A 13,303-nucleotide genomic window follows, 5' to 3' on the forward strand; every position below is an offset into this window, starting at 1 on the left:
CGCAAGAGGTCACTCCACACACCACAGTTTAAAGGAAAAAGAAATACCTTAAAACGTCGGATTCTCCATTGTCGATACTTGCAGACGCAGCGCTCCTCATTTTCTTTCACTTCGAATACTGCCCCTGAAACGCGCACGACAAAGTGGCCATTTTCTGTACCCACTCGGGATGTGGAAGGAAAAAAGATCACGCCATATCCACGAAGTGACTGATTGAGGAGCTGGGTCGGAGAAGATCGGGAAAACACGTGAACCTTCCGTACAAGTCCTCTACCATCATTTGAAGACGTGACACACGTTGTTATATATACATATGTACACAATGTTTTATTAATTTACAATTTTGATGAACTATATGCACAATTTCCAATTATATACACATTGATGAAGTGCATATAAAAGAAATATCTTAGAGCATCTGATTCTCCATTGTCGACACTTGCAGACGCAACGCTCCTAATCTTATTTCAATTTGAAAACCGCCCTCGAGACGCGCACGACAAAGTGGCCCTAAAAATAGCTGTCCGACGCTCGCCTGGCTGTAAACCGCGTTCCCTGCTCGCCCTGTTAGAATTTACGGTCAGGCTAGAGGGAAGACACGACGCGCGTAGCGTTCCTCTTCGCGTTCCACGACGGTATGAATGGATGGGTGCAGGCAGGTGCAGGTTACGGCGCGGAACTCCCTAAACCACCCAGAGGTCGAAATTTAGTTCTGGCGTTGCAGTTGTGCACGAGTCTACAGCGAACGCTGGCGGAATCGCACGCGCTTTCTCGTTTCGCTCTTTCCTTCGCTAGGCTGCGTCTGGCTGCGTTCGTCGGCTCGTGTATCCACCTCTCCGAGTGCCCTTCCTCAGCGTCCGAGGTGGAAACGCAAGAAGCGCGCGCATTTGCCAGCAGAAAAAAGGTTCTTATTCGTCCACTGACAGCGTCTCTTGCTCGCGACGTCAGCTAATCATACAGGTGACGTCATTACGGCTGTTGTTGTTGGAGAAAAGGCACGGAGAGGGGCAGGCGAGCGTTTGTTGGTGGTTTAGTGGCCCTTTAAGAACCTGGCCAGCCAGCTCCTAAAAAACAAAGGACACCGGGCACACCTTAAAGTCCCTGAACTTTAGGCACACCTTGCATCAGACGTCCCCGTGTGCCAGGAGACGCAGCGGGTCACTCCACGCATAGAGTTTCCTAAAATGGCCTAGAGGGAACTCTGGCGCTGCGATCGTTCAGCCACCATGGGAATGATGGGTAGTACACGGATTTGCCTAGTCTTCGTGCTTGTGGGCTTCGAACGCACTTGTGGCTTTGTTTATTGCTATGTTTTGGTTTTCTTTCAGATAAAAGAATGGATCGTTGTGAACTTCGTGACCAGATTTGAGTCAGTGAGGCTAAAGAAGTTAAAGTGGTGAAGTGGAACTGCTGACTTTTGCTGAACTTCGTTTTGCGACAAAGCGGATGCAGGCGACGCGGAGCCAAACGGAGCCGAAAGAACGAAGTTTAGACAAATCCGTGTACTACCCATGATTCCCATGCTGGCTGAAGCACGATGCTACAGTATTCTAGCCACTGTAACGATGCATTGCAGCTCCCATAGACACTAGCGCCAGAGTTCCCTCTAGTAAGTATTGTAGGAAACTCTATGACTCCACGCGCCGCAATTTAAAAGAAGAAATATCTAAGAGCGTCTGATTCTCCATTGTCGACACTTGCAGTGTTCGAGCACATAGGCGTAAGAACTGTGACAGTTGTTAGTTCACGCTTGTCCTGTGCATGCCTGTGCGTTCTTTTAGGGTGTCCTTGTTTGTGCTTCAGCGGCGCGCTGCAAGTATCGAGCTGCTTCTGGTTCTTCGTGTGACATTTCAATTTCTTGCTATCGCATTCACTGCTTCGCCCTTGCGGCGAAACTGTGACTTTTTCTTGTAAGTGGCGCATGCCGATAGCTTCATCTCTTTTTGTCTTTAAAGTCAATGCATTAGGATTCATATGCCAACAACCTTGTGTAATCCGACGCAAGTAAGAGAAGAAGAAGCAGGCAGCAGTCGCTAAGGTGGGAAACTCCGTCGCCTTCTTTTTACGCATTTCGTTTTTAAAATGTTATCTGGGCATGTTTAGTATATAAAAGTGCTTCATATCCGATATGTTGATTGCATGCTTGACATCTTTTCGAGTTGCTGTGGTGGAGCAGCCAGCGATTACTGCACCGTCGAAGCAGTCAGCGAATATTGTAACACCCGCCGATGCTACAATATTAGAGCACGAGAGAACGACCTGAATGTAAGAAACAAATCCGGTGGTCATCTCTCAGAACACTGCAATGAGCGTAGTGGCGACCTTTATTAAGCATGCAAAAACGAAAACGGAAAGAAAGGGAAATAGTTGAAACTGCTTGCATAAGAAAATCCGGTCTTAACTGAGTGAGGGCTCGAAGTTTGTCTATCACTTACAAAAAAATGACGTTTCTGTTTGGTAACCTGTGATGCATCCAGCGGCGTACCAACTTCTTCGCGAAAGGAAGGGAGAGGGGGGGGGGGGAGTCAGAAAAGGCTGCCGATCGGTAGTCGAGGATCCCGACAACACGCGAGCCAAACGTTATAGCGTAGCACGCGGCCTGGTATTTGCAATAAATTCTCAAAGACAGCTAAAAAGCGCCTCTCTTCTCTGGACAAATGATGCTATTCACTCAAAATCACTACGTCATTGACTCAAGTTCCACGCCATTGGCTGATCTGAACATGGCGCGCTCGGTAGTTACTGCGGCCGCAGCGGGAGGCCGCTACTTGCCCACGCACGATCGCACTGAAAGTGCTCCGCGCGTTCGAAGAAAAAGAAAGAAAGAAAAAGTGCTCAAGGTCACGAGGCGCGCATGATGTACCTTCTTCTGAAGGGTATCTACTTAGGCTTGTTCGTTTGCCATTACTTGTACGTACAGTGTTGCGCGTTGAAGACGTAGACAAGAGGACAGTGACACAGACGGAGCGCGCCTTGTTTCCCCGTGCCATCCATCCAGTGTCGTACCAACTCGTTCGCGAGTGGGGGGGCTGGCGTCGCTCAGACGCTATATATATATATATATATATATATATATATATATATATATATATATATATATATATATATATATATATATATATATATATATATATATATATATGATGCCATTTTTTATATTCGTAGAGCTGGTCAGATGACTTCCTTTTCAAAAATGTCTGTTTTAAATCAAGGAAGAATGTGCACAAACAGATTGTGCAGGCTAGGCCGCCCTATACCGCAACAACACAGTAGTGTTTAAGAACATTTTGGAAATATTACCGTGCCGTTTAAAAAGTTCACCCAAATTTAACCTGATCATCTGAGCATTCCATCAGGAAACTTCCTAGTCTTAGCTTGGCGTTGTAAATACGATAAGTATGAAGAATTTGCTATGACTCTAGTACCTTAATTTCACACTTATTAAACAAAACATGCGGCTGACAAAGCAAGGTACTTCGTAGAAGTTTTCAGGATAAGCCGAGTGCCATTCTCTTTACGGTTAGAGCCCTCTAATATAAACTATTTCTTAAGAAGAAGACCAAGTTCAGTCGATTAATACTTAAACAAACAACATTGTGCTGGTTGTGTATAGTTATAAGATTATAAATGACTACGAATGTATATACTAGCTGTCGTTCCTTGCCCTCCTACTTTTCCCAGCTTGGGTGGGGGGTGGACCGAAAAGCGGTGAAGTGGCCCTTTACTCCTCCCCTCCGGTTCCTCCATGTAAATAGCCTACGTAAACTGTGTAAGCTCAAATTTTCCTTGAAAAAATGTGGGCGATTATAGCGCTAAAGTACCCTGCATTGTTTCCTTCCGTATAGGTCGTTAGCTGTTAATGAATGGTTTAAATTTTCTGGGTCGTGCTCACAGCACCTGCTCGTAAAACGACGCAACAAAGGACGCGTAAGTGATCCACCGCGTAATTACCACGTACGCATGACTGCGTAAAAAATAATAATGAACTATCTTCAATACAGCGAATTGCTTGTCATTGATTCTTCGCTATTCGTCCAAAATTTTCAGTGTGCCATGAAATCACCTCCAATTGTTAGGCGACGTCACAAGTCTGCGAAAACTCGCGGCGTTAAAATGAAGTGTGCACAATAAGCTTACAGCACAGTACTATGCTGAACAATGATTCATTTTTTCAGAATTGCTAAACAGTGTCTCTATCTGAACGTAATTTAGGAAGGCTGCCCGCCAACCACATTGGCAGCGCCTGCTTATAGCAGCGGGCGAGATGGATTCATATGTGTATGATATAGATACTTTCATTTGTAGTATAAGGATGCTGATCTGTTTATGCGCGTGTACAACTCTCTGTGAACTCATCGTTGCTGACCAAGAGTTAGAGAGAGAACTAAACATTATTAGGAACAGACACAATTCTTTGCAGGTAGGCAGCCTTCTTAGTCCAGAAAACCGTGGACGCTGATCATCTCCCTGTTGAGGTAGATCTAGTAACGGGAAAAACTTGAAAGCTGGGCTTCTCAATGTACTCGAGTCCACTGCCTTGTTACAAGCCGCCACGATCGCTGCAGGCTACCATATGATAAGCCAAGTGAAGCAGGCTAATCGAAGACTAAAGTGAGAACCTTTTTTAGATCTCCTGGTTCGGCACAACTAAACTACTGGACGCTTCTGCACACTCAACTCACAGCAGCTTGAATATGAGCAGCGGCGACGCTATTCGATTTCAAAAAAAAAAGGAACTAAATTTCCTGTAAGAGGAAGAGCGTTCGATCGGGCTATAAAACGTTTACTGGTTCCCACCCGTATGCGCCGCCGATTAAGTAGATTTCAGGCTAGGCAGCACAAAGCAAAATCATGACAGATTGATCTAATGTTATAGAGCCCCTGCCGAGTGGTGCCCTTGTGTGCAATGCTCGAGCGCCGCAGAGAGCCTACAGTGTGTGGTCACGAGACACGGACGACAGTCGTCACAGCAGAATCGTAGGACAAAGTTTATTACAAAATTACGTTATTGCTGCGTTCAAATAAAACTTTGCCTGACTTGTTAGTTTCCCAGTTTGCAGCCGACAATAACCGCTGTCGAAAGTGGGGGGGCTCCGCCCCTCCAACATTTCTTAGAGGGGGGGCTAGCGCCCCCCTTGCCCCCCCGGTAGATACGCCTATGCATCCATCCCTGCTTGGCTTCGAGCGCTTTCGTCGGGACGAGAGAAGAGAGAAAGCAATTACAGCGTGCGACGAATCTTTGTCACTCCGCTCGTACTGGACGGATTCTAAAAAAAAATTTGCGGCAGTCGATTCGCGAAGCAATAAGCTCCTTTAGTGAAGCCATCCCATGGCTACTTCGAAAAGTGTTGCAGGGCCCCTTTAAGCGCGCATTTCTGTTGAGAAGATGTGGGCGATTATAACGTTAAGCTACGGCGCATTGTTTCCTTCCGCATTGGTCGTTTGCTGTGTATGATTGGTCGGCATTTTCTGGCTCATGCACACAACACGTGCTCGTAACGCGATGCAACAAATGACGCGAAAATGATCAGTCGCGTAGTGACCACTTATGCAAGACTACGTAAAAAATAAGAGAACACACTATATTCAATGCAGCATATTTTTGACCATTGGTTCTTCGCCATTCGTCAAAAATTTTTCGGTGTGCCATAAAATCGCCTGCTTGTTACGGGACGTCACAAACCTGAAATCTCGCGGCGTTAAAATGACGTATGCACATTAAACATCGCATTACTATTCTGAACTATACCTAAACATTTTCGGAATAGCCTGAATGCGTCTCATTCTGAACGCAATTCCATAAGGCTGCCCGCCGCACACACAGGCAGAGGCTAATTATAGCAGCTGGCAAGATGAATTCATACGAGTATATAATAAATATTTTCTGTTCTAGTATAACGTTGTTGAGCTGTTTCGGTGCGTATTTAACTCTGCGAACGCAGCTTTGCTGAGAGAGGGGAAAGAGAGAAATAAACAGCGCTGGTCGCCTGTGCTTCTTTGCCATCATCCGAGTTGTATTTGGCGCTGTACAAGTCAATTCACGATGAATCAAGGCCAACTAGCCCGGTGGCCAATTCACTCTCCTTAGTCCAGAAAACCGTGGACCTTGACGATCTTCCTTGTACGGTAGAACAAGTTGCAGGGCAAGCTTGAAAGCTCGGCTTCCCAATGTGCTTGAGTCCGCTGCCTTATTCGTCGCATTGTTGCAAGCCGCCGCGATCGCTCAAAGATACCATACGATAAGCAAGCAGGTTGACTGGAGACTAAAGAGGAAACCTCTTTTTAGCTCTCCCAGTTCGGCCCAACTAAAACACTGACAGGTGGAGCGCCACCTGTCACACGTAGGATTCTACGCGAGAGATAACAGCTCAGACATTTCATTTCTTTTTTAGGCAAGTTAATCGATGGCTGGCTTACGCCTTCGCTTCCGCTACTACTCCAAGCATCCATCGTTAGAAGCGTTTCTTCGTTCATGTGTCGGTATAAAACGGCACATTCGTCAAATTTGGGCGTGCATTTACAATCTCGACAGCTCAAAGAAAGATTGCATCCTCCGGCTAAGGACCTTTTATGCTTCAATAGTCTCTGTTTAACAGTCTGTCCCACGAAGAAACGGCCGCAGCTGAAAGGAACTTTATAAACCATGTTCTTTTTAACGTTTTAACAGCTCCTACAGTTTAAAAACCACACCAGTACAGTAGTCTGTAAATTTATTGGTGTGTTTTACAACACATGAGTCTATATATGTATACATGTCATCTTTTTGTCCTTGGCATGCTCATTGGCACGGCGCACATCTTGCCTAGCTTATCGGCAGTCGTAAAAACAACGGGTAGGAGCAGCGGCCATGAGGACGGCGACCCGATGCGATGTGCCAGGAGACGGCGAGAGCATATTCCAGGAAAAGCGGTCGTGCCACATTTGGCGTTTGTTCACTTAAATGCCGCATGTGTATCCTGTCGGTCGCATTGACGCCGCATTCGCCGAATGCGTACAAACATACACACACACTTGACCATGCAGCATCACCATGCGGGAACTAACGAGTATTGCTCATTTAGAGGGCTGCATTTTGCAGCAGATGGCAGCACGACACCTGTATGGCCACGACTACATTATTTACTTTCGAGATACTGTGTGAAAAAAAAAAAAAAAACATGGAATGAATTATCGTCGTTGCAATGCAAACCAAGTTCGCTTGTAAAGGGGTATTCTGACGGGGGAGAAATGCTCGGGGGAGACGAGGGGATTGCGGATCACGTGACCTCGACGTCACGGATTAGCGAGTGGGCGTGACCCCCCCCCCCCCCGCGCCTCCTCGGGGGAGACGGGGACCTTTTCCCCGAAAGGACAAACAATCCCCCGGCGGTGGGGGATATAGCGAAATTTCGAGCTCTTGTTTGGCCACATTGTTGCACTCGCTCCTGCAAAGAGCGGCAGCGGGTGTACAGTCTGCAGCTCGTCGTCAGCAGCTCGTCAAACGGGTGGTGCAAGCCACCAGAGTAGTCTAGTAACACAGGTATCCCCCTCCGTTCGCCTCGTCCGTGTGAGTGAGGGGCATTTGTGGAGATTTCTCCTCGCGAGCTGACGTCACTGGGCTCCGCCTTTATCCCTCGACCATTTCTCCCCCGTCTGAATACCCCTTAAGAGTCGTTGCTAGATGCGTAGAAGCTTAGAAAAGCGGAATTCATTTAAATATGAATCACAGTCATTTGCAGAAACGCAACAGTTTGTTACGTACTAGCGGGTTCTGCATTCCTTATCGGGAAAACGCGAAACAATGCAGGCACGGCCAAGCACCGTCAATCTAGATCATCATTGTTCGAGTAAGTATATGCCGTTCGCTGCGTTGATCACGCGTAGGACATTGGCCAATCGACATCTATTAACGAGCACGCAAACGCCTGTTAGAAACCAGGGTTTCTCTACGTTCCGTGGTGTGAAGGTCTTTAGAGAGTTTTAGTGCCGGGGCCCCCAAGTGGCCCGCGTATGTACGCTCTTGCGTTCCTTTGTACTCCCAGCCGCATCCACGGAGAATACAAAGGAACGCAAGGGCTTACGTACCCAAGCCGCTTTGGGGCCGCGGCACTAAAACTCTCTTTTTCAAGGTATGCCTGCAAGAACCGGTCCGCCTACACCGGTTTCTATTGAAGCGGTGGGTGTCGTTTGAAGCCCGCCTCTGTACATCTCCCGCAAATCGCCCTCGAACAAGTTAACAAACCTCGGATGACGAAGAACTGCTGATAAAATCCTTGAGCCGTGTCGCTGGAGCCAACGTGTTACAAGGAAGGCTTCCTTGACGAGTCGAAACGTTGGCTGCTCCAGCCATGTTCCCTGTTCAAGGATTTTTTGGTCACCTCCTCAAGCCTTCATCTTCCCCTGAACTTCTGTGTTGCTTGAAGAAGCGTGCGGAGAAACGTTTGCGGAAGCTACAATGCAGACAAAAAGAGTTGATGATATAAGGTGAACAAGGCTCCCGTGTGGGAGCCGAAACGTCTTTTTAAGAATATTTTTTTTTTACTTTTGGTGGGCGCTGTGTTTCCTTCGTCCATGTCTTTCCCCGGCCAGGCGGATTTCCGCGAAACTCTCGACTTCATAAGGGTAAAATTATTCTGAACCATGCCATGATGGTCGGCATTTGGTATTGAGCGATTCTGCAATTTGCGCACTCATTTTTCCAGGAGTTTCCACTGCTGATGATGATGACTACTACGAGGCTGTTGTACTTGGTCTTTGTTCCTCTCGTATGCGGAAGCAGCGATGGCCGCTTTCTGTTGCTGCAGAACAACGGGACCCGTGAGTTTAACAACGCCTTTCTCACTTGCAGATGTAGTTCATGATTCTTTCCGTTTACCTATAACGATGGGAGTTTCTCGATGCGAATGTGATCAATACAATTTTTTTTCTATGACTCCAAAAGGTCGCCAAACGGCTGGAGCTCACTCAGACTCATTCGAGAAATATATTTGGCGCTTAGGGCTCGCTTGGACTTAGAAACACCGAAATTTTCCTCAACCGGGTTCGCTCGCGAAGTCTGACTCGCTAAAAGTTTTCTCAAACGGACTCACTCGGACTCAAGCTCACCAAAATATTGCTCAGCTGGACTCACTAAGACTCACCGGTCGATCTGAGTCTGAGTGAGTTTGCCGACCAATGGACGCTTCCACTATAGGCTCCCCAAGCATCGCTTAGTGGCGCTTCTGCTCTTGACAGGCAGCGCCATCTCTGGCATAAAAATAGAAATTCGGTGCAAGCAACGTGCACGTGCAGAGCTGTCGCGGTGTACTTGCGGCGCCTCAAAATGTAAAGCTTGCAATGCGGCTTCAAAAGGATCTTCAAGCTTGACTGGCACTTCCGAAAAGCGAACTTGATAAAAGGAGAAAGGCTCGTCAATCACGTTTACGGTGCAGAGCAGTCGATCGACGACAACGACGCCCGACTCAAAGCGAAAGGCATTTTCCAAGTCGCAATTACACCGTTATGACGTATACCTGGAGGTAAGTCTCATTCTGTCATGTTAAATATGCGTAATGGTCCACATGCACTCCGAAATGAAGCCGTGCACGCTATCGATCGATGTTCTGCTGTGTGGACTACAAACCCTATGATTGTTGTTTTGATATGGCATGCTTGCAGTAGCAGCCGTGTACTTTCGTGAACAAACGTTTGCGGCGTGTGAAAAAAAGAAATTATACGGCCATGGCACTGTTTCCTGAGAAGCAGGGGCGTAGCCAGGGGGGGGGGGTTCAAACCCCCACCCCCGGAATTTTTCAGTTTTGCTTGCGTATATTACACGCACACATACAAACGCACGCACGAACATACATAAAGTATGGTTGAACCCCCCCCCCCCCCTCGAAAAAAAATTTCTGGCTACGCCCCTGGCTGAGAAGGTTAGAGTCAAGTCCTCCGTGCCGCTGGAGAATCACCCGCCGATTAAGACGCGAGGCAGCTAGCTGAACTTTAACCACTGTCTAGCAAGCTGAACTGTACGCCTCGTTTTTTCTGCTCTCGCGTCATGCTTGCACTCTCTCTTTATGAGGATATCGACTTGACAGGCGTATAAAACCTGCTGCGCGAACGCGGCTAGAAAATCGCACGAAGTCAGAAGGTGGTTACTTCAAGGTTGCGATTGCAAAGCATGTATTAAGTGCCAGTTATATTTAGCGGCTTAATGAAGTGACAAAAACAAAGAAAACCTGCAGAGCGATGCCAAAGCTTACTGAAAATGCACAGACGTCCGTTCCGGCGTGATAAAGCAGTCTTCCTGACGCGTGAATTGCAGGCGCCGAACTTCGGACAATGCGCCGAGTGCAGTTGAATTCAACCAAATGCGCAACGCTAACGGTATAACGCGAGTGTGAACGTTCAACAACGACAGGTAGGTCTCCCGAACACGGGGAATCAAAACACAAAGTTGATTCACCTACATCCGTAACTGGACCTTCACAATGCGAGAAGACAGCAAGTAATGATTACTGTAGTCGCTGCGTGCATGCGCCGAGTTACCTACTGATTCATGTAGTCGAAACGAACGCAAGCGATGAACTCAGACAGCCAAAATAGAAGGCGAGACAGCGCTGTCAGCTATCCACGCTTGCCGCCTTTATTTCTCGTGCGACGCGTCCGGGAACCGATGCAGTTTCACACGTGAATCGCATGCCTTGGTGTTGTCTGCACTGTTGTGGCAGGCCACGACACAGCAATACTTCGGACCTCGCTTGCACTTCCGCGGGGTCGCTTCTGCCAACGAGGAAATGCAGCTTCGCACAGCAAGCCTCTCGGTTCAGCGTGCCAAGCTGTCGGCAAGCATAGAGTTAATATACTGACTCTAGAGGAAAAGCTCCCCATAGGGCCCATGCATTGAAACCTATAACCGCATGTGTTCCGCCATGATGGAACGAAACGATCGTTGCCAGCGTTGCCAGACCCTGAGGCGCTCGCTATATTTGACGGTAGTAATCAGTTTTAATCTACCAACCTAAGCCAGTTACGCTGTTCAGAGAACATCAGCTGTGTTTTGATGCGTGAAGCCGTGTGTTAGTGTACGGTTGTCTGTGCAGCTGGTCCGGTTGATAACAGTTAAAATTTCCACCTGTTTGTGGTTTTTACTAGGCACTCCATACCAAAGTTTCTCCGTTCGCTGGCACAAAGGTCACTCGACAGATTCGCAGCTCGAAGCAAAGTCCGTAGGCCGTGGTCGCGCGCTGATTCGACTTGCCATGGCGAGACACCTGTATCCACGTTCTTTTTCAGCTCATTGCTGCCGTACTTCAGCGCAGAGAGCCGTAAAGCAGAACAATGTCGATTGCAGCATGCAGCGGCGAATGTGAGTGAGACATCTCCCGAAAGCTTCAATCGAAACTAAAGTTACACGGCCCACGAAGCTTTATCGCCGTTAGAAAGTATAAAAAAGATCGGTTCCGACTAGTTCGTACATAACTTTCAGGGCTTGTCTCATCTATTCTTTGCCGTCCGTCCTGGTTTGCACTGATGCACTGAAGTTTCCAGCTTGAAAGAAAAAAGGGCTGTCACATGAAGTCGAGTGGTATGCGGCGAGAGAAAACGCACACAACGGGACACTATGACAACTACGAGACACACGACGCGAACGAAGTTTCAGGGGCTTTAACACGGCGCGCAAACCGGCGCAATCGGCCGCAAGCACACACTCGCGTACTCGCGAGTGTTGATATGGTGGTGCCATCTAGTTAACTAGCCTGCAAACGCTCCTTTCCGCTCGCAGTAAATTGCATAAATAGCCGTCGTATTCTTTCGTAGAAGTATTCAAAATAAACACAAAACAATATCCGCAAGTTTTTAATTGTGCAGATGCTTCTTTAGGATTGATATGTGATGGCAAGAATGACAACGTTCCAAGATGTCAGCGTTCTTGTGGTTATAGGTCTCGCGGCCCAGCTTTTCCTCTAGAGTCAGTATATTAACTCTATGTCGGCAAGGCGCCCCGGTTCCCCGCACCGACTGGGACACGCGCGTGCGCGCGCGTGTTCCCGCTGCCGACAAACAGGCTGAGTCGGCTGCGCTTGCACCCAGTTGCGCCGGAGCTTCTCTCCAGAGCCGCAGCGCGGCGCTGTCGACGCGCCGTAAACTTGAGCTTGGGTTCCCTATAGGCATCCGTTTTGCAAATGGAGTTGCATTTACGTGGGGTGCAACTTGTGCCGAAGTTTAAAACTATAAGAGTGCCACGTAGCTGAACACATGGAAGACAATACTGCTTACCGTCGCTTGAAGCAAACCGGACAATATCTTGCACTTGGCCTAATTACATAATTAGTTATTTGATTGTGTATATTCTCAAATACTAGAATTAAATAAAAAGCGTCAGTGAGAACATTGTAAGCCATCATTAAAAACCCCTATCCAGCTTGCTCTTTACGGGCTGCACAAATGTTTTTATCCAGCCTGAGAGAAAGGCCGCATTATAAATCTCACTCCAGCCATTGGCGTGCCATACCCAATTTCTTTCTTGATCACGCCGTTGTCATTGTCCACTCAGATGATGTTTCGGATGCTTGAATCCAAAACATCATCTGCTGACATTTGTTGTTATAAGGTCATTCATATGAGCCACTTGAGTTTCTTCATTGAGAGCTGTGATGACTGACGGTCGTTATTCTTGCTCCAAAGATCACTGAGTTACATGCGTCGCATCTAGGAAAGAAGATGACTCTTAATTGTTTGTAAAACACAATAATAATGAGAACTAACAGACGATAATGGCATTATTGTCTGTTAGTTCTTATTAATATGCATCGCATGCATGGCCAATGATTCAAGTAATCGTGCCAGATGTTATCACAATAGCTCATTTATTTCTTTTTTTATGCGCTTTAACGCGTACTGATCATACCGTCGCTTTATTGTGAATCCTCCTTTGAATGACAGGCGGCTGTGTGGACCCCACCGGACAACTCGTCAGCGAAGGATTCAGCATCTCAAGAACGCGTCCGTGCCAGCTCGAGACGTGCCGCAACGGCTCGTGGGACATAGCCAGGTGGGCTGTCTGTGCTTGTATCACCGGGATCCGGTTCTTACCATTCACCAAGTTGGCACAGTTGGCTTAAATGGAGCGTGCTGTGCGGCTTTAACTGCGCAATACTTGTACCGCTGATTCGAGACAGGATGCTTCCGAGCATGCTCGTTACACTGCTTACGCTCGTTACACTGCTTTTTAATGTCTTGCGCAAGCACCACTTACCAAGTGCCGCAAAGTAACAGCTGCTTTATATTACTGACAGCTTACGAGATAATGTAGGCAGTGAGGAACGTGAGAAGAAAAGCA

General features: G+C 47.5%; 1 protein-coding gene across 1 annotated transcript in view; it reads left to right on the forward strand.

Annotated features, from left to right (window-relative positions):
* Positions 1 to 13,303, forward strand: part of LOC119393167 (uncharacterized) — a 32,353-nt gene that overhangs the window by 16,115 nt on the left and 2,935 nt on the right. The window contains exons 2-3 of the mRNA XM_049416130.1: positions 8,682 to 8,796; positions 12,907 to 13,015. Coding sequence (XP_049272087.1) covers positions 8,697 to 8,796; positions 12,907 to 13,015 — 209 coding nt within the window. The 5' untranslated portion in view covers positions 8,682 to 8,696. The remainder of the gene's footprint in view (positions 1 to 8,681; positions 8,797 to 12,906; positions 13,016 to 13,303) is intronic.

The sequence above is a fragment of the Rhipicephalus sanguineus genome, chromosome 5 (genome assembly GCF_013339695.2).
Source record: "Rhipicephalus sanguineus isolate Rsan-2018 chromosome 5, BIME_Rsan_1.4, whole genome shotgun sequence".
Classification (NCBI taxonomy): Eukaryota; Metazoa; Arthropoda; class Arachnida; order Ixodida; family Ixodidae; genus Rhipicephalus; species Rhipicephalus sanguineus.